The sequence below is a fragment of the Gossypium hirsutum genome, chromosome A13, assembly GCF_007990345.1.
Source record: "Gossypium hirsutum isolate 1008001.06 chromosome A13, Gossypium_hirsutum_v2.1, whole genome shotgun sequence".
Taxonomy (NCBI): domain Eukaryota; kingdom Viridiplantae; phylum Streptophyta; class Magnoliopsida; order Malvales; family Malvaceae; genus Gossypium; species Gossypium hirsutum.
Window position 1 is genome coordinate 48777836 of NC_053436.1, and position 27052 is coordinate 48804887.

Below are 27052 nucleotides of genomic sequence, written 5' to 3' on the forward strand. Positions count from 1 at the left end.
CAAATGAAAGTTTAATCGTTTGTGTACAGATTTAATAAAAATGACCTAATCATGTAAAATGTAAAAGTTGCCTGTTATATGTTAAAAGTGCTTATTTGATTTGGCTTTATAATTGTGAGGTCCTTATGTGGTTATTTGACCATGGTTTTGATTAAATGACATTAATGAACATTAGTTGATGGAATATTAATGTATTATTACAAGGGTAAAAGGGTAATTGGTGCATTATGATGAAATAAAATAAAATAAACATATTTCATCCATCATTTTCATGTTCATCCATCGAAAATAGGAAAGAAAACCTAAGTTTGAAGAGCTTTAATTTTTGGCATTCATCTTGGCTAATTAGGTATGTGTTTTTGTTCGATTTTTGATAATTTCTATATTTTTGTAATCGTTGCTTTGTATACTACAAAGCTCATACTTGAATTTCTGACTTTGATGAATATTTTGAATTATGCCATTGATGAATTCATGAGTTTTGTAATGTTAATTGGTAGAATATGAAAGCTTAGTGTTTGATATACCTGTTTTGTAAAGTGATTTTAAGTAAAAAAGCATATTAGGGATTAAATAGAGAAAAGTGTAAATTGAGGGGATGAAATGTGAAATAAATGAAAATTATGGGTTGCTAAGGACCATAGGAAGATTTGGCTAATACATAGTTTTGACGAATTTTTTGTATTTTGTGATTTTATGAAATAGGGACTAAAATGTTAAAATGTGAAAATGTAAGGACTAAATTGCAAAATTCCCTAAATATATGTATATGGATCTTATTGAATGACTTGTTGAATAAAAGGGTTAATTTTGAATACATATAGATCAAGAAAAGAGGAATCCGGACTTAGACCGAGGAAAGTCAAATGTTATAGAGTAGGCAATCCGAATCGACAGTACCGAGTACGAGGTAAGTTTGTACGAGATAAATGATGTTACAATTTATATTTAAGTGCTTTGATAATGCTTAAATTGTATATATTTGACTATGGTGTGAGTACGATGATAAATAGACAATGTTTGGCACTAAGTGTGCGATTTGAAATAGCTTTGGCTATAAATAGTACTAAGTGTGCAAATTGGAATAGCTTCAACTATGTGTGGCACTAAGTGTGTGATATTGAGATAGTGTCGGTTTAATATGATGGCACTAAGTGTGTGATATTTTATAGCTTCGGCTAGATTATTGGTACTGAGTGTGAGGTGTTCTTGTACGGGGAAAGATGATCTAACGAATTAGTGTATCGAGCATTGAAGTGATAATGAAAAAGTTAAGTATGAGTTGTGCAGGTATGTAATGAATATTTTTTATTAGCGATATGGTGTATGAGATAGATAAACCTATGTGGTTGATAATAGATAAACCTATGTGGTTGATAATATTGTGTATGAATTATGTGCAAGGATATGTGAACTAAGAAAATAGTATGAAATAAGGAATGGTAATGAATGAGGTTGAGTAGTGATATGAATTGAACAATGTGTTAGCTAATATGTCTTATAGCTTTTAAATGTTAAGTTACATGTATTATACCATGAACTTACTAAGCTCTAAGTTTACTGTGTGAAATGTTCTCTGTCTTACAGTGATATAAAGCTAGCTCGGATTCGGGAATCATCAGCGACTCACTCACACTATTGAACATCTATTTTGGTACCATTTTGAGAGTTGTATATATGGTGCACGACATGTATAGGCTAAGAGTATTTAGATATGTTTTGTAGTGTATATATTATGCCATGTGACATGGCTAGTTTGAGTTAAGACTTATGGTTGATATTGATATATGTTATGTGATGCAAATATGCCATTATGATGTGCATTTTGTTGGCCAAAGGAAATGATCAATTTAACAAGGTTTTGGCATGAGATGTGTTTGTATATTTGGAATTTATGAAACTTATGTTTTGGTATGATTTTATTTTATATTTAGTATGATTTTGTTAATGAGTTGAAAATGAAAATTGGCTAAAATTGTGTTGGAAATATGCTTGGGTTGGTGCTTGTAGGTTTGACCCAAATAGGGTGGCAAATTGGCTATTCAAATGGCATATTTTTGTCCACACGGGAGGAGACACGGGCGTGTGTGACACACGGTCATGTTGCATGGCTATGTGTCCCCTGGGGTACCCCACATTTGTAAGTCAGGCTTAGCCACGGCCAAGGCACACGAGCGTGTGGCTAGCCGTGTGACCCAAGTCAGTGTTGAACACGTCCAAGACACACGGGCATGTCTTGTGGCCGTGTGAGTAAGTCAAAATGTATGCCCTGTTTGGGCATGGCCTAGACACACGGGCGTGTCTAATGCCGTGTGAGGCATACAGCCTATTTACACGGGCGTGTGACTTGTACTTGTTTGAAAATTGTTTAAGTTTTGGAAAAATTTTGTATGTGTTCGGTTTAGTCCCGACCCCTTTATAATGCATGTTTAAGGTCTCGATGACCCATGTAAGGGACTCTATATTGATGTTTGATCTTAGATTCTATAATGTTTATGAAATGAATGTTAAATGTTTTGAATTGTCTAGTAATGCCTTTAACCCTAGTCCGATAACGGATACTGGTTAGGGGTTTTACACCACCTTTTTGAATAGGGTCTAAATCGAGCTGTTACAAATGGCCACTTATTTCAGCTTTTGTCTATCTACAATTAGGGGCAGTGTTGGTACACACCTTGTAAGAAAATGTGCGACTAGGCCACGAGCACCAAAACCTACACTCAACCAAGACATTCCATTAATCAATTGACAATATGGTTAATAGCTCTTCTCAATACTTATCCCAAAATAATCACTAATACTTGCCTTGATTGAATGAATGTGGGTTAGCCCATTTAAACCACTGACAAAGACTGATTCCAAGCTCCTTGCCGAAAATCTGCACACAACCGAATTCTATTAACGTTCATCAATATTGTTCGCATAAGTAGTTTAAACCAACATATAGCACTTACCGAAAATGCAAAATCGATTGTAAGGGAATGGAAGCAAGCGGCCTATCCCCAAAATGAGTGCCCAACACAATAGGTGCAAGGCTATCACCAACACACCCCTAGAAATAAACGACAGCAAAGGAAAATGTTAGAACTAATATTACTATACATAGAGAAAGAGAGAACAGAGAAGAACCAAGCACCCACCAATTGTTCAAAGAATAATTGCAAAAACCGAAAACAAAATATATATAGAGAGAGATGCAATAATCAGCCAAAGTATCAAGATGAAAGGATGATAAGAAAAGAGTTGAGAGAATAGAATAGGGAGTATTCAACCAAAGTTTAAAAGAGGAAGAGAAGAGAAGAGAAGAAGAGGTAATCTATCACAAGAGGACTAGGGAAGAACAATCTCGAACTAAGTTAAAATGAGAAAACCCCAATGATTCTTTGCCATAGTCAGCCCCAAGAAGAGAAAAATGAAAGAAACCAATGCGAAAAGAGTAAAACTAGAAGCACAATTCGGTACCAAAGAACAGAAAAGAACCAAAAAGTAAATGTCAGAAACCAAAAAATGAGAAGGGAAAAACATACTAATCCCTAGTCGAAATATTGAGTGGCTAGCATACCAATTCGGCACTAACTCTTCCCCAACCTTAACATCCCACATTTTCCTCCTAAAATCCCTCCATCATATCCTCCTCAACTACCAATTTCAAACTCCACTCACTCAACAGTGTTTCGGTCAACTTCTACTACCCATATGGCAAAGGTAGCAAAATAAAACACTCCCTTGCACAAAGGAGGACTCGAACTCAGGACCCTCCATAACAGTAGCATGCCACTTATCCCTTAGACCAGTAGGCCCATTCTTTGATGCTATAATCATATTAATTTAAAAGGCCTACTGGCTAGAGACAGGGTTTGTTCCCTTAAAAACAAAACTTTTTCCCAAGCCAAGGCTTGAACCCAAGACTTATCAGACACTCTAAGAACACTTAACAACTAAAGCAGATTACACAGTTATGTCACAAACATACAAAAATAAATACTTAGGTTTTAAGGCTTTACAACTCTAACCCCTAAAAGAAAATTTTGGCCTCGAAATTTACTTGATCAAAACAGATGAAGGTATTGTTGTCCCATCGCCTCCTCAGGTTCCCATGTGTCCTCTTCAGAACTGTGATTACGCCAAAGAACCTTCACCAATGGGATAGACTTCTTTCTTAGAACCTTCACATTACATTCTAATATCTGAATCGATTCTTCTTTAAAAGTCAAATCTAGTTTAACCTCAACATCTTCAACCGAAATAACATGTGTGGGATCAGAATAGTAGCACCTCAGCATAGAAACGTGAAACACATCGTGAATCCAGTTCAATCCTAGAGGTAACTCCAACTGATATGCAACTAGCCCCATACATTTCAGTAAATCCTATCTTCTTTTTTATCCAAAAAATCCGAACTAAATAAGTTGTGTCTCACTTGATCATTATTCACTGAGAATCTAGAAATATATCTTCGTTCGGCAGAAAGATAATGAATGTTTATTTGATCTTGATCCTTGTGGAGCAAAAAAGGAACTACACTGAATTTGTACGAACCCACTGATAATATCCACAAATGGCTTGTTTTTGGTAAGAGATGGACATTACTATATGTAAATTCGGGCGAATGGTACACATCGGTACTCCAGTGCATTTCCCCCTCTGAGTCAGAATAAAGATGTTTTCGAACCCTCTCTTTCAAATTTAAAGTGTATGTTCCCGCGCGAATCTCAGCAATCACTTGTTCTGATTCTACATATTGATCGTTTTGAACTAAAAGAAAACTTTTTGGTGGAATAGTCATCTTATGTATAATATCTTCACTCTCAATAATTACATACAAGTCCAGATAACATAAAAAAGTAGGATGCCCGTGACGCACAGCGGTAGGGCCGAATAAACCTATGGCTCAACTTGCCCTTCTGTCCAAACCTTAGTACCTTCTTCCATGGCGAGACCTTGAGAAAAACAAAGTCCCCCACAAAATACTCAATCTCCTTACGTTTCAGATCCGCATACGACTTCTGTTTGTCTGATGCCACCTTCAGTTGATCCCGAATTAGTTTAACTTTATCCTCTGTATCAGAAACCAATTCAGGGCCCAAAACACACCGCTCGCCCAACTCAATCCAACACGAAGGAGTACGACACCTACAACCGTATAATGCCTCGTAAGGTGCCATCTGTATGCTAGACTGATAGCTATTGTTATAAGCAAACTCTGCTAGCAGCAAGTAATCCTCCCAATTGCCTAAGAAATAATAACACAACTCCTTAACATGTCCTCCAGTATCTTAATCACCCTCTCTGACTGACCATCTGTCTGGGGATGGAATGTAGTACTGAAGTCCAACCTTGTACCCAAAGCCTCGTGCAACTTCTTCCAGAATCGAGACGTGAAGCGAGGATCTCTATCAGATATTATGGAAACTGGTACCCCATGCAGTCTCTCTATCTCAGACACATACAGTTTAGCCAGCTTCTGCAAAGAGTAATCAGTATGGACTGGTATAAAATGGGCAGATTTGGTCAATCGATCCACGACGTTAGGGGTAGCCCACTAACGAAGTCCATAGTCACTCTCTCCTACTTCCAAAGTGGAATCTTAATTGGTTGAAGCAATCCTGAAGGCAACTGATGTTCAACCTTAACCTGCTGGCAAGTTAGACATTTACCCAAAAAATCAGTAACTTCACGCTTAAGACCCGGCCACTAATATATCTCTTGAAGGTCTCAATACATCTTATTTCCACCAGGATTAATAATATAATGACTACTATGCTCTTCTCGCAGTATAGACTGTCTCAAATCAATATCCTTCGGTACATAGACTCTTCCACGGAAATAGAGTACCCCTTCGTTATTCAGTCCAAAGTCTGATGTGTTACCACTTTCAATCTGTCGGAATCGAAGACCCAGTGACTCATCCTCCAGCTGTTTACCCTTAATCTATTCAACTCATATGACACCCCTAATTTGACCCTAGTCGGAAAGCGGTTTTGGGACCGCTAAACCGAGTAACCAAATTATTTGAACATGATATTTATTGTCTAAAATAAATGTGTGAAAATTTTAAGCTTCGATTTAGTAAATTTCATGTGAATTTAGTCAATAGGACTTATGTGTGACATTTTTGAAATGTGATAGATCAAAACATAAGGACCTATTAGTGCATGTTGAAAAAGGGGGGACTTGCATGTCAATTTTCCCCCCCATCTAGTAGTGGCCGGCCATGACATTAGGATGGACAAAGGGTGATGGGCAAAACATGTCATAGACATGTTGTGTTGATGCATCATGGGAGGAAACAACAAAATAAAGAGCATGGGCAATAAAATATTAGTGTTAGTAGGATGAGAAACAAAAAAAAAAGAAAGGATATGTGTGATTGTCCCCCCTTGCCATGAGTTGAAGGAAAGAAAAACAAAAAAAAGTGTTCATCCTTTGGTTCATCCGTGGCCGAAAATTTTAAGGAGGAAGGAAGAAGAAAGATTGAAGAGGTTCGGCCATGCATGTAACTAGGCTAAGGTATGTTTGATGATGTTCCATGAGATGCATGCATGTTTTAGTTGTTAGCTTGAGTTCTACCTAGCCCATGGTCTAAATCTTGCTATGTGATGGAAATGGCACTCGGCCATGGATGCATCATTCTTGCTTGGTGTTGATGTTGTGTTGGTGAGATATCAAGTTATTTTTGTGACCAAGTTGAGATTTGAATTTTTGGAATGAGTAAGGTTTTCGGTTATGTTGTTTTGTATGAGAAATGGATAGTTGAGTTCATGCTATTATGAATAAAATTGATTAAGAGAGGCTTGAGATAATTAAATATGCATGTTGGTGGTAAGATGAGCATTCGGTTTTTATCATGGAAGCATAGGAAGCTTGTTAAAGTTGAATTTTAGAAAAAGTTAAATGTGTGTGTGCTTGTGCTAGTGCCGAATGTGCCTAGGGTGATTTAGCATTGAGTTTGGTGTTATATGAATTGAGTTTTATGGTTTTGGGTTTTTAAGTGTTGTTAAATACTTTGAATAATATATATATGTGGCTTTGAAATGTGAAACTCGGCCAAGTGGTTATAAGCATGATTTTAGAGATTCAATGATATTCGGCCGATTTGAATAATTCATGGCACCCCAAGCAAATTAGTTTTAGATGTTAATAAATACTGAAATTATTTAAAAGCATATTACCGAATGTGATTTTAGTCAATGATTCGGTTATGAGTGCTGATTTGTTTTATAATTAGCCGAATGTGTATATGTATACTATGAGGTGGTTTAGCTTAAAGAAAATTAAGGTGCTCGGAAGGTGATTGTCGTGGATAGTTTAAGTAATGAAATTTAATTTCTGTTATGTAAAGTGATGACATTGCTGTTTGCAAATTTGAAGTTAAAAATTGTTGATTGAGCATCAAGAGCTTATGGAAACAAAGTCGGATCGTGGAAAAAGGGAAATTGGTCGAATAGTCGGAATTGACGTACATTAGCGATCGAGGTAAGTTTTAAGTATTAAAGCCTATAATGTGATTGAGTATGATATGTTAAGCACATATTAAAAGAATCATAACTCTATTGTAAATTTTTTTATGCATATAGCCTAATGGCTATTATGAAGTATAGGTAAGTTATTGATATGATATGTTGCCAAATGGATATGATATTATGAAGTGCTAAAAGGATATGTCAGAAGAGTAAAATTGTGATAAACCTGCTCAGGACAGCAGCAGTAACATGAATTTAGAAAATCACCATAAATTGTTGGAGTTGAATTGGAGGCTTAATAAATTATGAAATTAAAGCTTAATGAGTCTAGTTTCTTATAAAAGAAACCGTGTAAGAAAATTTATTTCCGATAATGAGATATTTAAAGTTGTGTGAGACAGTGCAGAATGACACTGTAATCCTCTATTCCGTTTTCAGAAAATCATTATAAATTGTACAAAAATGGTTATAAGATAAAATTTATATGCTTATACTCCTTAATGAGTATAGTTTCAAATTAAATCAAATACAACACATTTTGAATTCTGTAAAATGAGAAATCTGATTCGTAGTGAAGAGTGGTCAGATTAGTCAAACAGCGAAACAGGGGAAACTTTAAGAAACATATAGTATTGATTGGCCAAACCTAAAATTCTGGAAATTTTATGGATGGAAGATATACGAGTCTATATTCAGGAAAAATTAACGGAAAGTGATTTGGAGTTTTGTAGCTCCAGTTATAAATGATTTAGTGACTATTGCTCAGGAAAAACAGCTTGTGCTAAATTTGAGATTGTGTTGTAAACCTTGATAAACTTGTTCTAGTTGCTCATAAGCTATTGATTAAACCCATACGTGAATTCTAAATTGTCATATTGGAAAATGATAGATGTAGATTCAGCCAAGACAGTGTATATATGTGATAAGGCCTAATAGCCGATGTGATGAATGTGAAAGTGTATATATGTGATAAGGCCTAATGGCCGATGTGATGAATGTGAAAGTGTATATATATGTGATAAGGCCTAATAGCCGATGTGATGAATGTGAAAGTGTATATATGTGATAAGGCCTAATAGCCGATGTGATGAATGTGAAAGTGTATATATGTAATAAGGCCTAATGGCCGATGTGATGAATGTGAAAGTGTATATATGTGGTAAGGCCTAATGGCCGATGTGATTAATGTGAAAGTGTATATATGTGACAGGGCCGAGTGGCCAATGTGATGGATGTGAAAGTGCATAAATGTGATAAGTCCCGAAGGGCATTTGTGTCAGTACTATATCCGGGTTAAAACCCCGCAGGCTTTATGCGAGAATATTATCACTGATTAATGTCTGTAAGCTTCGTGCTCGTACTATATCCGAGCTCTAAAGACCCGATGACTACGTGTGGGAATTTTGTCCGGGTAAGACCCGATAACTTCGTGTGGAGATTATGTCCGGGTAAGACTTCGTAATAAGAATTGCTTATAAATATATTCAATGCGAAAGGTTAAACAGGTATGTACTCCAAGTTTATATGTGAGCTTGATTTGCACTAAATCATAAGGTAGTTATGTGATGCATACGAGAGCAATCTATGAGACCATTCCTATGATTATGTGACATTGGATCAGTGTGAGAGGTGATGTGAAATCATACGATATATCTATGTCACATGAGCTCACTTTTATGTGAAAGTTTATCTGCCTATTGTATATGATGAGATGTGCATATTCGGTAAAGGGATGGTATGCCCGAAGGAAGAGTGAAATAAAAATACGAACAACTATGTTATAATTTGATCCTTATCTGTTGACACTGCTTAAAACTTACTAAGCATTGTAATGCTTACTCCGTTTACTCTGTTTCCTCTGTTTTATAGATCTCATTGCGAAGCTACAGGCTCGGGGATCGTCAGCAACTAGTCACACTATCACTATCCACTGTTTGGTACTGCTATGTTTTGGATTATCTTATGGCATGTATAAAATAGACTAGTGGTGGAAGAATATTTTGGTTAATGTATATAGCCATGCGAAAATGGCTTATATATGTTTGAGCATAATGTTATAATCATTTGGTATGGAATGGTTAATCACTATCATAATTTGTGCTATTTATGCTAAAAGGGCTAGTTGAATCATGGAAACTATGAAATAGGTAAAGTCTACCTTAAAGGCAGATGCTGGCAGCAGCAGTGATGTAGATTTGGAAAATCACTAAAATAGTAGGATTGGAATTAAATAATGAATAAATTATTTAAATTAACCTTGATGAATCTATTTTCATAGGAAAGTAACGAAACGATCATATGGACAGTATGTTAAGAGATATTCAGGTTCTCGTGAGACAGGGCCAGAACGGTTTCTGGATTCCCTGTTCCGACTTTGGAAATTCATTATAAATTAACCAGAGATAATTAGGAGTCATGCCATATATGTATAGATTCCTCTCTGAGTCTCGTTTCTATAGAAACAAACGGCATCAGTATTGAAGCTTTGTGCAGGGAGATATCCAAGTAGTAATGCGCAAAGGTCAGTGTAGTCGATCCCTGTAACATGGGAGACTTTGACTAATAAACTGTACTAATTGGCCCGACCAAAATTCTAGAAAAAAATATGTAGATGGAAATATGAGTCTAGTTTCAGGAAAAAATTACAAAACTGATTTTCGAGTTGTGAAACTCAAGATATGATTTTTAAGGTGACAGTGTCGCAGTTAGCCAACTGCCTGGAAAATTCTAAAATGGACTGTGATAGTAAGCGAATTTAGTCTGTGAACCCCTCGTGTCCGACTCCGGAAACGGTCTCGAGTACGGGGTGTTTCAATTTTATTGGTATCAGAGCTACGGTTTAGTCGATTCTAGGACTAACGTAGCACGCGTGAGTCTATTTATACATGCCATAAAGTGATAAAATGATAGTGTGATGATTTTTGGCTATTAAAATGTGTTTGCTGTATTGTAATGAATCTTGATCCCGATCGAGCTGTAGCAAGCTTCTGACTATGAGAATTTGCGATATAACTGCATTTAGATATGCCTAAATTATTAAGTTGATCAGGTACGTATCATGTACTCGTATTTGAATTTCGATTTGGATTGAATTATAAGGGTATAAGTGATGCAATTTTGAAGGAGTGTTATGACTATAAATGTGATTTTTGTATGTGGTTATGGAACTGGAAGTTGAATGGTCGATAAGTATGTTGTGTTTGTATTCAAGTAATGTAAATGATATACTAATGTGTATTGCTATATGTGTATATGTATGTAGAGACGAAATTGTCGAATGTAAAAAGGCAGTGAAGCGTATAGAGTGGTTGGTTTTCAGCACTAAGTGTGCGGGCAATAAGTGTTCACGGTTGTGAGATTGGCACTAAGTGTGCGGGCTTGAAATGCATGGCACTAAGTGTGCGAGTTTAAAGTACATGGCACTAAGTGTGCGTGGTTGATTATTAAGCACTATGTGTGCGAACCCACTATATATATATTTTCTATCAATTATTTATATTAAGGGTGCGACCTTACCGAGTCGATTTCGGATAGCGGAAAGGGGTAAGTTCTTGAGTAATAGAGCTTAAATTATGATTTGATTAGATCATGTTTTACAAATCAAAATCATGCTCTTTGTGTGTGGCTATTGAGCCGAAATTGCAAGAATGATAAGTGTCTTGTGTTTGAGTTTTGCTAACGAAAATGAAATACGAATGTGCCATGATTTGTTGTTAAATGTGCATGGTTATTTGAATGATGTCCGGGCTAAGTCCCGAAGGCTTTGTGCTAAGTGACCATATCCGGACTAAGTTCTGAAGAGCATTCGTGCTAGTGATGTATCCGGACTAAGTTCCGAAGAGCATTCGTGCTAGTGATATATCCGTGCTAAACCCCGAAGAGCATTCGTGCTGGTGTTATATCCGGGCTAGGTCCCGAAGAGCAATCATGCTGGTGACGTGTATTCGGGCCTTCGTGCCTAGTAGGCTTCGTGCCGGTAATTTGAGCAAAGTTTAAGTGTTCATTACTATACGAATTCAAATTTAAATGAGATGATATGTTTACAAGTGTACATACATGATGTTTATAGACTTGGTTAAGTCATTTCAATGTGTAATAAAGAATGAATAAGAGCACTATGTGTGTGAATGATTAGAGGCACTGTGTGTGTGCGAATTTCTTTAACCGAGCACTATGAGTGCGAGATCGGTCAGTGGGCACTAAGTGTGTGAAGTGGAATTCATGTAAGACCTCGTCTGGGACGAAGGCATTGATTTGAGATAGTGTGTAAGACCATGTCTGGGACATGGCATCGGCTCGATATGTGAGAATATGTAAGACCATATCTAGGATATGGCATTGTAAGAGCTATATGTGCTATTGTTGAATGGGACACTATTTTGATAATCTTGTTCAAGAAATTATTTTGATTAAGTTTCGACATTCGAAAGTTTGAAAGAATTTTTGATGAATGTTGATAATTTTGGATATACGAGTTATGCGCTAGAATAAATCTCATGCCAGTGTATTATATTAGGCTTTATGCCTATTCGACTGTATACGGGTAACGTTAACTATGATTGAATGTGCTAAATGAACTAAATGTTCAGGTACGTGGAAGTTGACTTTTCTTTTGGAAATGAGTTAAGTTGAATATTGAGATGTGATAAAGTTATAAAGGATATTTATTGGGATGTTTGAGTATATGTGTACTTTCAGTTAGGTTACAGCTTATTCATGAATGAAAATGTGGGTTGATGATGTGAATTATACATGTTAATATGTGCTTAATATGTGTTTGAAATGCATTTGTGAATTAAGTTAAGTGATTATTGCTTATGAAATCAAGAAAATGAGATATTTGTGCATACCTGTAGAAATGTTTATGTATTTGTTTTAAGATAAGAAAATGATTTTATAGATCGATGCGAAATCAATAATGAATTACAATTGCTATCGATGAGCTAATGTTTATATGAATATAATTCAATAAGAGGACGTTATCCTAAACTATGCATCGGTGGAAATTTTCGGGGACGAAAATCCCTAAAGGGGGGGAGAGTTGTGACACCCCTAATTTGACCCTAGTCGGAAAGCGGTTTCGGGACCGCTAAACCGAGTAACCAAATTATTTGAACATGATATTTATTGTCTAAAATAAATGTGTGAAAATTTTAAGCTTCGATTTAGTAAATTTCATGTGAATTTAGTCAATAGGACTTATGTGTGACATTTTTGAAATGTGATAGATCAAAACATAAGGACCTATTAGTGCATGTTGAAAAAGGGGGGACTTGCATGTCAATTTTCCCCCCCATCTAGTAGTGGCCGGCCATGACATTAGGATGGACAAAGGGTGATGGGCAAAACATGTCATAGACATGTTGTGTTGGTGCATCATGGGAGGAAACAATAAAATAAAGAGCATGGGCAATAAAATATTAGTGTTAGTAGGATGAGAAACAAAAAAAAAGAAAGGATATGTGTGATTATCCCCCCCTTGCCGTGAGTTGAAGGAAAGAAAAACAAAAAAAAAAGTGTTCATCCTTTGGTTCATCCTTGGCCGAAAATTTTAAGGAGGAAGGAAGAAGAAAGATTGAAGAGGTTCGGCCATGCATGTAACTAGGCTAAGGTATGTTTGATGATGTTCCATGAGATGCATGCATGTTTTAGTTGTTAGCTTGAGTTCTACCTAGCCCATGGTCTAAATCTTGCTATGTGATGGAAATGACACTCGGCCATGGATGCATCATTCTTGCTTGGTGTTGATGGTGTGTTGGTGAGATATCAAGTTATTTTTGTGACCAAGTTGAGATTTGAATTTTTGGAATGAGTAAGGTTTTCGGTTATGTTGTTTTGTATGAGTAATGGATTGTTGAGTTCATGCTATTATGAATAAAATTGATTAAGAGAGGCTTGAGATAATTAAATATGCATGTTGGTGGTAAGATGAGCATTCGGTTTTTATCATGGAAGCATAGGAAGCTTGTTAAAGTTGAATTTTAGAAAAGTTAAATGTGTGTGTGCTTGTGCTAGTGCCGAATGTGCCTAGGGTGATTTAGCATTGAGTTTGGTGTTATATGAATTGAGTTTTATGGTTTTGGATTTTTAAGTGTTGTTAAATACTTTGAATAATATATATGTGGCTTTGAAATGTGAAACTCGGCCAAGTGGTTATAAGCATGATTTTAGAGATTCAATGATATTCGGCCGATTTGAATAATTCATGGCACCCCAAGCAAATTAGTTTTAGATGTTAATAAATATTGAAATTATTTAAAAGCATATTACCGAATGTGATTTTAGTCAATGATTCGGTTATGAGTGCTGATTTGTTTTATAATTAGCCGAATGTGTATATGTATACTATGAGGTGGTTTAGCTTAAAGAAAATTAAGGTGCTCGGAAGGTGATTGTCGTGGATAGTTTAAGTAATGAAATTTAATTTCTGTTATGTAAAGTGATGACATTGCTGTTTGCAAATTTGAAGTTAAAAATTGTTGATTGAGCATCAAGAGCTTATGGAAACAAAGTCGGATCGTGGAAAAAGGGAAATTGGTCGAATAGTCGGAATTGACGTACATTAGCGATCGAGGTAAGTTTTAAGTATTAAAGCCTATAATGTGATTGAGTATGATATGTTAAGCACATATTAAAAGAATCATAACTCTATTGTAAATTTTTTTATGCATATAGCCTAATGGCTATTATGAAGTATAGGTAAGTTATTGATATGATATGTTGCCAAATGGATATGATATTATGAAGTGCTAAAAGGATATGTCAGAAGAGTAAAATTGTGATAAACCTGCTCAGGACAGCAGCAGTAACATGAATTTAGAAAATCATCATAAATTGTTGGAGTTGAATGGGAGGCTGAATAAATTATGAAATTAAAGCTTAATGAGTCTAGTTTCTTATAAAAGAAACCGTGTAAGAAAATTTATTTCCGATAATGGGATATTTAAAGTTGTGTGAGACAGTGCAGAATGACACTGTAATCCTCTGTTCCGTTTTCAGAAAATCATTATAAATTGTACAAAAATGGTTATAAGATAAAATTTATATGCTTATACTCCTTAATGAGTCTAGTTTCAAATTAAATCAAATACAACACATTTTGAATTCTGTAAAATGAGAAATCTGATTCGTAGTGAAGAGTGGTCAGATTAGTCAAACAGTGAAACAGGGGAAACTTTAAGAACAATCTGGTATTGATTGGCCAAACCTAAAATTCTGGAAATTTTATAGATGGAAGATATACGAGTCTATATTCAGGAAAAATTAACGGAAAGTGATTTGGAGTTTTGTAGCTCCAGTTATAAATGATTTAGTGACTATTGCTCAGGAAAAATAGCTTGTGCTGAATTTGAGATTGTGTTGTAAACCTTGATAAACTTGTTCTAGTTGCTCATAAGCTATTGATTAAACCCATACGTGAATTCTAAATTGTGATATTGGAAAATGATAGATGTAGATTCAGCCAAGACAGTGTATATTTGTGATAGGGCCTAATAGCCGATGTGATGAATGTGAAAGTGTATATATGTGATAAGGCCTAATGGCCGATGTGATGAATGTGAAAGTGTATATGTTTGATAAGGCCTAATAGCCGATGTGATGAATGTGAAAGTGTATATATGTGATAAGGCCTAATGGCCGATGTGATGAATGTGAAAGTGTATATATGTGATAAGGCCTAATGGCCGATGTGATGAATGTGAAAGTGTATATATATGTGATAAGGCCTAATAGCCGATGTGATGAATGTGAAAGTGTATATATGTGATAAGGCCTAATAGCCGATGTGATGAATGTGAAAGTGTATATATGTAATAAGGCCTAATGGCCGATGTGATGAATGTGAAAGTGTATATATGTGGTAAGGCCTAATGGCCGATGTGATGAATGTGAAAGTGTATATATGTGACAGGGCCGAGTGGCCAACGTGATGGATGTGAAAGTGCATAAATGTGATAAGTCCCGAAGGGCATTTGTGTCAGTACTATATCCGGATTAAAACCCCGCAGGCTTTATGCGAGAATATTATCACTGATTAATGTCCGTAAGCTTCGTGCTCGTACTATATCCGAGCTCTAAAGACCCGATGACTACGTGTGGGAATTTTGTCCGGGTAAGACCCGATAACTTCGTGTGGAGATTATGTCCAGGTAATACTTCGTAATAAGAATTGCTTATAAATATATTCAATGCGAAAGGTTAAACAGGTATGTACTCCAAGTTTATATGTGAGCTTGATTTGCACTAAATCATAAGGTAGTTATGTGATGCATACGAGAGCAATCTATGAGACCATTCCTATGATTATGTGACATCGGATCAGTGTGAGAGGTGATGTGAAATCATACGATATATCTATGTCACATGAGCTCACTTTTATGTGAAAGTTTATCTGCCTATTGTATATGATGAGATGTGCATATTCGGTAAAGGGATGGTATGCCCGAAGGAAGAGTGAAATAAAAATACGAACAACTATGTTATAATTTGATTGTTATCTGTTGACACTGCTTAAAACTTACTAAGCATTGTAATGCTTACTCCGTTTACTCTGTTTCCTCTGTTTTATAGATCTCATTGCGAAGTTACAGGCTCGGGGATCGTCAGCAACTAGTCACACTATCACTATCCACTGTTTGGTACTGCTATGTTTTGGATTATCTTATGGCATGTATAAAATAGACTAGTGGCGGAAGAATATTTTGGTTAATGTATATAGCCATGCGAAAATGGCTTATATATGTTTGAGCATAATGTTATAATCATTTGGTATGGAATGGTTAATCACTATCATAATTTGTGCTATTTATGCTAAAAGGGCTAGTTGAATCATGGAAACTATGAAATAGGTAAAGTCTACCTTAAAGGCAGATGCTGGCAGCAGCAGTGATGTAGATTTGTAAAATCACTAAAAATAGTAGGATTGGAGTTAAATAATGAATAAATTATGTAAATTAACCTTGATGAATCTATTTTCATAGGAAAGTAACGAAACGATCATATGGACAGTATGTTAAGAGATATTCAGGTTCTCGTGAGACAGGGCAAGAACGGTTGCTGGATTCCCTATTCCGACTTTGGAAATTCATTATAAATTAACCCGAGATAATTAGGAGTCATGCCATATATGTATAGATTCCTCTCTGAGTATAGTTTCTATAGAAACAAACAGCATCAGTATTGAAGCTCTGTGCAGGGAGATATCCAAGTAGTAATGCGCAAAGGTCAGTGTAGTTGATCCCTGTAACATGGGAGACTTTGACTAATAAAATGTACTAATTGGCCTGACCAAAAATTATAGAAAAAAATATGTAGATGGGAATATGAGTCTAGTTTCAGGGAAAAATTACAAAACTGATTTTCGAGTTGTGAAACTCAAGATATGATTTTTAAGGTGACTGTGTCGCAGTTAGCCCACTGCCTGGAAAATTCTAAAATGGACTGTGATAGTAAGCGAATTTAGTCTGTGAACCCCTCGTGTCCGACTCCGGCAACGGTCTCGGGTACGGGGTGTTACAACTCATGTCGGTTTAACCTGAAGTTCGGTAAATAGACTACCATCATCAAATAAGCTAGGACGAGCAAAATCGCCCTCAGATCAGTCATAGCCCTACGGCTCAGTGCGTCAAACACCACATTGGCCTTACCAGGATGGTATTCGATCGTATAGTCATAGTCTTTAAGCAGCTCAATCCATCTATGCTGCCTAATTTAGCTCCTTCTGAGTGAGGAGATACTTGAGGCTCTTATGACCTATGTAAATAATACACTTCTCACCTTACAGGTACTGCCTCCAAATTTTCAGTGCGAATACCACTGCGGCCAATTCCAAGTCATGTGTCGGATAATTCACCTTACGAGTCTTAAGTTGACGAGACACATATGCAACCACCTTACCCTCTTGCATCAACACACATCCCAACCCAACATGTGACGCATCACTGTAAACAGTGAAGTCCTTTCCAGACTCTGGCTATATCAAGATAGGGGCCTCAATCAAAACTTTCTTAAGCTTTTCAAAGCTCTCTTGTTGTGCATCAGTCCAATTAAACGACACACCCTTACGCAATAACTTCGTCAGAGGTGTAGGAATCAATGAAAACCCTCAACAAATCGTCGATAATACCCAACCAGTCCCAGAAAACTGTAAATCTCTGATGCAGTCTTAGACGGCTTCCAATCCAAAACAGCTTCAATTTTTTGAGGATCAATTCTAATCCCTTCAGCAGATACCACATGACCCAAAAATGTTACCTCTCGCAACCAGAATTCACACTTCTGAACTTGGGGTATAGTTGTATCTCTCTCAGAATCTGCAGAACAACTCAGAGATGTTCATCATGTTCATCTTCAGTCCTTGAATACACCAGGATGTCATCAATAAAAACCACTACGAAGCGATCCAGATAGGGCTGGAACACTCGATTAATCATATCCATAAAAGTCACTGGTGCATTCATCAGTCCATACGGCATCACTAGGAACTCGTAATGACCATAACGAGTCCTAAACGTTGTCTTATAAACATCAGTCTCTTTATCCCTCAGTTGATGGTACCCCAATCAGAGATCAATCTTAGAGAAAACTGAAGCTCCATGAAACTGGTTGAACAGATCATTAATCCTTGGTAGGGGGTACTTATTCTTAACAGTCAATTTATTCAGTTGTCGATAATCGATGCACATGCGCATGGATCCATCCTTCTTTTTCACAAACAAAATCGGTGCTCCCCATGGAGACACACTAGGTTGGATGAACCCACGATCCAATAATTCTTGAATCTGTGCCTTAAGCTCCACAAGCTTCTTCGGTGCCATTCTATAAGGGGCGATGGACACCGAAGCTGTACCAGGCAGGAGCTCAATCCTAAACTCAACTTCACGATTTGGAGGTAACCTAGGTAGCTCATCGAGAAAAACATCTGGAAAGTCTTTAACTGTTCTGATATCCTTAATAGAAGAAACCCCAGCATCTGAAACACCGATGTAGCTAGATACACCTCACAACCCTTACGAACCAATTTCTCAGCCCTTAATGCAAAAATCACATTTGACAAGTAATTCCAACGCTCGCCAATTACAACTACCTCGTCATCCTCTACAGTTCTCAATACCATCCATTTCATAGCACAATCCAAGCTCACTCAATGTTTAACTAGCCAATCCATTCCTAGAATTAAGTTAAATTCTCCAAAAGGGAGTTTCATCAAATCTGCCAAGAAGATAACTCCTTGAACCTCCAAAGGTACATCTCTGAATAGTTTATCTACCCTTACAGACTGCTCCAATGGACTCAACACAGTAACCTCACTTGCAATACTCTCAACCAAGATCCCCAAAGTCTCAGACACACTACAAGCTATATAGGAATGGGTAGATCCTATATCTATCAGTGTAGTATAAGGTACATTATAGATAAAGAACGTACTCAAAAGAACGTTTAGGGCATCTCTATCCTCTCGGTGACGTGCAGCATAATCCAAAGCTGGCTGCCTCACCTCAGTGCGACCATCACCTCTGCCTGGTGCCCTCTGACCACGGCCAATACCATTACCACCTCTGGCCTGACGACAGCCTCTTGATGGCTACTGAACACCTCTTAATGGCTGTACAATACCCATACTAGTAGCTTGCATCTGGTCGGGCCTCCATGGACAATGTCTAATATGATGCTCCAATGATCTGTATCTCAAACATGCCCTAATCCTTTTCCAGCACTCACCCTGATGGCGTCTCCCACAATTAGCACAGGGCTGCAGTCCAGTAGAAGTAACAGGGGCCCAATCTCTGATTGGCCCATCAACTCTGGCATCTGGTCGGGCCTTCTCACAATTTTGGCGCTCAGCGCATTTCACATCCTCGGTGATCTTCACCTTATCCACTAAAGTAGCAAAATCTCGCTCTCTCTGTGGAGCTATCAGAACCCTTAGGCTATCTCTAAGGCTGTCCTTGAAATAGACACACCGCTCGTATGTAGTCGCCACCATGCCTCGCGCATAGCGGCTTAATTACAAAAACTTAGCCTGATATTCTGCCACTGATTTATCCCCCTGTGTCAGATTTAGAAACTCCCTCATCCAGGCATCCACATAACTAGCGCCTACATACTTTCCTTGAAAACCAGTCTTGAAAAATTCCTAGGTCAGCCGATCGGGCTGAGTACCCTCTTTAGCCGTAAGCCGTCACAGGTAGTTCTCATCTCGCAGCAGTGACACTGCACCTTTTAGTTTCTGCTCGGGGGTTCAATCGAGATCATCTATGATCCTTTTCGTAGCCTCGATCCAATATTCAGCCACATTAAGGGCAAATCTAGTAATTCCCCTAAAAATCTCAGGCCTATTAGACCGGAGTCGTTCCATAACCGACCTATTGGCCACAGCACCAATATTGGGCCCAGTGACCCTCTCCAAAATCTGTAACATGGCCTAGGACAATGCGTCGTCCCCATCCGTACGATCATGAGACCCGGTCTCAGTCACAGGTAAAGCTGGCGCGTCCCTAGCTTCAACATTAGGCATGTGGCCAGATGACAAAGACCCAGCTTGAGCACCTCCACGCCGCCCCTCCTCGCGGCCTCTTATACCCTTTCCACGAGTACCTCTAGTGCTCATTATCAAATTACACTTTATCTGTATCAACAATTTTATGCATCAGTTTTACAGATCCAGTGTTTATTAATGGATATTTTATGAAAGACAATATCAGTAATTTAGAGTTCGTTTTCTCGGATCGCAGTCTCACTACAATTTTAGTTTACCCTAATATTTTAGTACAATCTACTACCTACAGTAATCTCAGTATTTCAATTTAAACAATCAATAGTTTTAGAAGACTTACAAAATCGATGCCAGAGACTCAGTATACCACATATTTAGTAAAAACTTTTCAAAATACTTCCAAATCATTTAAAACATTTCTTTTTGGAAATTCCAAGATTTAGAAGAAACCCAAATCCATAGCCGAGTTTTGTAACCTGGCTCTGATACCACTAAATATAACACCCCAAACCCGCCCTGACGTTATGGTCAAATCCAGCGATGTTACACTGAAGTAATTTTTTGCAAAGTATAACATTGTTGAAAAGCCCATTCTATATATTTAACCTCTTTGTGATCTTAACGAAGATTTTAGAATGTCTCGTTCCTATTCAAAACTTAAGTTGGTTGGAAAAAGTTAATCATATTAAATTTTTTTAATTTTAAAACAATATTTCTTACGGAAGCTTTTAAAACATGTTGCGTAAATGTGGTGTTTTAAAAAACAATTATCTTTTCGAAAACCCGCTTCCTACTACTAACAGATCTAAATCAAAATAAATAAAAACCCAAATTAAAGCTTAAAATTTTTTAAAAGGCCTTACTACATTAAAAATACCCAAAATAAAACTAATCATAATTTAAAAACCCAATGAGAAAGTTTGTGCAGTTGTGTGGCCACCTTAGAGTCCCTCGCAGCACCGACCCGCCTATGCCTGGCGATTACCTATACAAATAAATAGATGGGTGAGTTATGAAAAATCAGTGTGTAATCCCATATCAAATAATCAATCAGTGAACATGTACAGTTTGGGTGTAAGCCCAATTCAGTAACGGTTTAGTTTCAGTTAGGGCCTTAGCCCATTATAGTATCAATACCAGTGTGGGCATGAGTCCATCTCAGTGACAGTATAGTACAGATATGCAATCAAAAGATCTTACCCAACCAACCTCTACACTCCATCTCCTTCCAACCCTACACTCCATGTGGGGATAAAACCAACCCACCCATCCCAACACTCCAAGTAGTACCGGTTGCGGCACTAAACAGTATTTGCAGCAGAGCTACCAGCACAGTACACTTCCTCCAATCATAATAAAACCTATCACCATGCAACGTATCATGTCGTGTCATAATATCATACTTGTATTCAATACATGTAAAGTGGCATGCTCAAATATAATCATACATCTCATAAGGGCATAATAGTCATTTTATCACACAGGGGCAATATAGTCATTTTAACACAAAAGGGGGTCTAGGTACACTTACTGACCCAATAGTAGGTCCATAGTCGTCTCGGGTGACCTATGCAACCTTAACAGTCATAAAGTGAAAATGGGCCCATGGCCATATTGCAAGTGTGGGCCCACACATCTGTGTGGCCCACATAGCCCAAAAATGGCCTTGGCATTACATAGCTTGGTCCAATACTCACTACACGCCTATGTGGTTTACATATGTGGGGCTCACATGCATATGGGGCCCACATAGCTCAGTTCAGCCCAAGTTGGCCCAAAATGGCCTCGGCTCATGAAATCGCTCATGGTCGGGCTCAACGATTATACGCCCATGTTTAGGCATACGAACTACCACATGAGCGAGTGCACACTTGTGTAGCGTCAACAGCCACTTATTTTGGCTTTTGCTGATATTTAATTAGGGGCAGTGTTTGTAAACACCTTGTACGAAAATGTGTGAATACGCCACGAGCACCAAAACTTACACTCAATCAAGACATTCCATTAATCAATTGGCAATAGGGTCAATAGGTCTTCTCAATACTTATCCCAAAATAATCACTAATACTTGCCTTGATTGAATGAATGTGGCTTAGCCCACTTAAACCACTTCCAAAGACTGATTCCAAGCTCCTTGGGAAAAATCTACATACAATCAAATTCTATTAAATTTCATTAATATTGTTCGCATAAGCAGTTTGAACCAACATATAGCACTTACCGAAAATGCAAAACCGATTGTAGGGAAGGGAAGCAATCGACCTATCCCCAAAATGAGTACCCAACATGACAGAGGCAAGGCTATCACCAGCGCACCCCTAACCATAAACAGTAGCAAAGAAAAATGTTAGAAGTAATATTACTATACAGAGAGGAAGAGAGAATAGAGAAGAACCAAGCACCCACTGATTGTTCAAAGAACAATTACAAAAACTGAAAACAAAATAGAGAGAGATGTAGTAATCGGCCAAATTATCAAGATGAAAGGACGATAAGAAAAGATTTGAAAGAATAGAATAAGGAGTATTCAGCCAAAGTTTGAGAGAGGAAGAGAAGAGAAGAGAAGAAGAGGTAATTGGTCATAAGAGGACTAGGGAAGAACAATCTCAAACTAAGTCAAAACAAGAAAACCCCAATCATTCTTTGCTATAATCGGCCCTAAGATGAGAAAAACAAAAGAAACCGATGCAAAAAGAGTAAAACTAGAAGCACAATTTGGCACCAAAGAATAGAAAAGATCCAAAAAGCAAATGTCAGAAATTGAAAAATGTGAAGGGAAAAATATACTAATCCCTAGCCGAAATCTTGAGTGGCTAGCATACCAATTCGACACTAACATTTCCCCAACCTCAACATCCCACATTTTCCTCCTAAAATCCCTCCATCATATCCTCCTCAACTACCAATTTCAAGCTCCACTCACTCAGTAATGTTTCGGTCAACTACTACTACCCACATGGCAAAGGTAGCAAAATAAAACACTCTCTTGAGCAAAGCATGTGATAGCCCTAAAGTGACCTTAGTCGGAAAGCGGTTTCGGGACCGCTAAACCGAGTCACCAAATTATTTGAATATGATAATTATTGTCTAAAATATGTGAATATGAATGTGTGAAAGTTTTAAGCTTCGATTTAGTTAATTGCATGTGAATTTAGTTAATAGGACTTATGTGAGAAAATTTAGAAATGTGCTAGGCAAATGTAAGTGGCCTATTAATGCATGTTATAAAGGTGATGGGTTTGCATGTCAAATTACCCAAAATTTGACTAGTGGCCGGCCATGCTATGGGATAAAAGGTATTATAAACCTTTTATGTTAGTGTTTTATGTTAGGAAAAATAAAATAAGGAGCATGGGCAATAAAATAATAATGGTTAGTAGGATGATGAAAAAAAAAGAGGTTCTCATTTGTTTCTTCTTGACCGAAAAATCAAAGGAAGGAAGGCAAGAAAAGGTTGAAGAGGTTCGGCCATACTAGTATCTAGATTAAGGTATGTTTGATGATGTTCCATGAGATGCCTGCATGTTTTAGTTGTTAGCTTGAGTTCTACCTAGCCCATGGTTTAAATCTTTGCTATGTGATGGAGATGATATTCGGCCATGGGTGTTGTATTCTTGGTTGGTGTTTGATGTTGTGGTGATGATGCATGGAGATGAGTTAAGTTTCGGCTAAGGTGGAATTGTGTTGATGTCATTTGCATGCTAAATGTGAAGCTTTGTAATGATACATGTGATAGTGGATTGATGCCTCTTGGATTTTCTTTTTAGCATTTTTTTTGAGTTAGACATTAGGTTCTTTGTTTAACCCATGACCAAAATTGAAATGGTATGGTGTCTTGATGCATTCGGCCATAGTAGGAAATATGGTTGTTGTTCATGTTATTTGCATGAGAAATGGTAGTAAGGTGAAGTGCAAATATTAGTATTTGATTACTAGTGTATATATGTGTATTAGCCGAGTTTTGAACTTGAAACAAAATGGTATGTAGTTAATACAAGTAACCATATTTGTAGGAAGTATTAAGCATATAATTGGCCTCAACATAGACATGCATATTCGGCCACATGAGATAGATTGGTGTTGCATGTATTCGGTTAGGGGCAAGCATATTGATGCTTTTATCTTGACTTAGATAATCGGCTCAGGGAGAATTTGTTAAAGTGCTTAGTTAATTGATATTAGGTTAATGATGTGTGTATTCGGTCATGAAGGTGCACATGAGGAAATGTTAGATTAATTGTATTAAATTGCTCAATGTGATTAAAAATGCGTATGACCACTTTGTATTTGAGCTAAAGGTGGCCATATGACCTATCAACTCCTTGTCATATTCGACCATAAGCTAGCATAATGAGACTTTAATAAGTTAAATTTGCTTGAATTAGCTCAAGAGCTTAGAGGACCAAAGTTGGACAAGGGAAAGGAAAAAGTGATCGAATAGCCGCCGAAATCGTTCGACAACATCCGAAGTAAGTTTTTGAGTAATGGATCTTAGATTATGATTCGATTAGATCATGTTTTAAGTAAATTAAAATCATGCTCTTTGTATGTACTATTGAGCCGAAAATGATAATGCTTGATAAGTTACTTGTGTTTTGAATTCTAGTTATGAAAATGAAATATAGATGTGTCATGATTTATTGATATGTGCATGGATATTTGGATGATAACAGGGCTCAGTCCCGAAGGCATTTGTGCTACTGACTAATTCCGGGCTAAGCCCGAAGGCATTTGTGTGAGCTACTATATCCGGGCTAAGTCCCGAAGGCATTCGTGCGAGTTACTATAACCGGGCTAAGTCCCGAAGGCAATTGTGCGAGTTACTATAACCGGGCTAAGTCCCGAAGGCATTTGAGCAAGTAGTTATATCCGGCTAAATTCCAAAGGTACTTGGTTTGGGAATGAGCGATCTTGCTGTAATAATTTCAATTAATACGCTTGTAAAATTCCAACGATGAGGTACGTTTCGTATATGCATTGGAGTAGTTGATTCCTTTTAAATATTATTCGCTCAGTCAATTAATGAGCTTCCGGCCTTTGGTTAAGTTGATCCCTTATGTGTGAATATAAGGGTTGGAAATGTGAAGTAGGACTGATTTTTTGAGAATATGTGTATATTAAATTATCCGTTTAGTTATATGAATGCTATACTTTAGTTGTGCCTAATTTCATTGCTCAAAACTTACTAAGCATTAAATGCTTACTCTGTTCTTTGAATCTCTGTTTTATAGATTTTGGTTCGTCAGCTATCGGACTCGGGATTGTCGAAGTCGAAGTCGTCCACACTATCAAAGCCCTTTTGGTACACTTTTGGTTGAACTTTGAAAATGGCATGTATAGGACTACCCTTTTTGTTGTTGGTCATGTACCCTTTGGTTTTGTATAAATTTGGATAGCCATGCGAAAATGGCTTATATATATACTTTGAGCATAGCATTATAATCGTTTTGTATGTTGTTCATTGAGAAGTATGGAAATTTTTGGTAACGATTAGCCATTGGAATGGTTAATCATGATCATTTTGGTGCTTTGTATGACGAGTTCTAGTTGATTCATGGAAAACCATGAAATAGGTAAAGTTTACCTTAAAAATAGATGCTGACAGCAGCAGTGGTGTGGATTTGAAAAATCACTAAAAATAGTAGGAATGGAATTAAATAGTGAATAAATTATGTAATCGAACCTTGATGAATCTAATTTCATATGGAAGAAACGAAAAAATCATATGAGTCGTATTTTAAGAGATATTTAAGTTTTCGTGGAACAAGGCCAGAGCAATTTCTGGATCCCCTGATCTGACTTTGGAAATTCACTATAAATTAAGTAGAGATAATTAGAAGTCATTTCATATATGTATAGATTCCTTTTTGAGTCTAGTTTCATTAGAAACAAATGGAATAAGTATTGAAGCCCTGTACAAGGAGATATCTAAGTCGTAATGCATAAAGGTCAGAGTAGTCGAACCCTGAAATAGGGGAGACTTTAACTAATAAACTGTACTAATTGGCTCGACCAAAAATTCTAGAAAAACAATTTGTAGAAGGATATGTGGGTCTAGTTTCAGGTAAAATTTACGAAACTGGTTTTTGAGTTTTGTAACTCAAGATATGGTTTTTAAGGTGACAGTGATGCAGTTAGCCAGCTTGTCTGGAAATTTTTAAAATGAATTGTGTTTTACAATGAAATAAGTCCGTAAATACCTCGTGTTCGACTCCAGCCACGGTCTCGGGTACGGGGTGTTACAATTTTATTGGTATCAGAGCTACGGTTTAGTCGATTCTAGGACTACCGTAATACGTTTGGGTCTAGCTATACATGCCATTATGTGATTATTTGATAGTGTGGTGATTTCTGACAATTGAAAATGTGTTTATTTATAGTAATGGATCCCGATCCCAGCCGAGCGGTAGCTGATGATCTTGAGAGTGTAGCGCCTGCTCCGGCACAGGGGACAGCCCCGGCGGACTCTCAACCTATTGCTAGTAATCCGAATGATGAGGCTAGACAAGCTTTTTATAGCGTGATGAGTGATTGGTTCAACCAATACATTCGAACTAACACGGCTGTTCCACAACCTCCATTCCCGACTAATACCACCCCCGTACCTACAATACCTCCGGCAATTGACCAAATAAGGTCAAATAAGCCCCCAGTTGACAGAATCTGAAAACACGGGGCTACTGAATTTAAAGCTACGGACAGCGATGATGCCGAGCAAGCTGAATTTTGGTTGGACAACACTATTCGGGTACTCGATGAGCTATCTTGCACACCCTATGAGTGCCTAAAGTGTACTATCTCCTTGCTATGTGATTCTGCCTACTATTGGTGGAATACGTTGACTTCTGTTGTGTCCAGAGAGCAAGTAACTTGGGAGTTTTTCCAAACCGAGTTTTGAAAAAAGTATATCAGTCAGAGATTCATGGATCAAAAACGGAAGGAATTTCTTGAACTTAAACAAGGTTCCATGTCGGTTACCGACTATGAACAAAAATTTGTAAGGCTTAGCCGGTACGCTCGAGAATGTATTTCCTCAGAAGCCGTGATGTGTAAACGTTTTGAGGATGGGCTGAATGATGATATAAAGCTGTAT

At 37.3% G+C, this 27052-nt stretch overlaps 1 protein-coding gene across 1 annotated transcript; it reads right to left on the reverse strand.

The window, feature by feature from the left end:
- Nucleotides 1-4049: 4049 nt before the first annotated feature.
- Nucleotides 4050-4355, reverse strand: LOC107894546 (uncharacterized). The gene has a single exon (XM_016819809.1). It carries the CDS (start codon nucleotides 4353-4355, stop codon nucleotides 4050-4052), a length of 306 nt encoding a protein of 101 aa, XP_016675298.1.
- Nucleotides 4356-27052: the final 22697 nt, after the last annotated feature.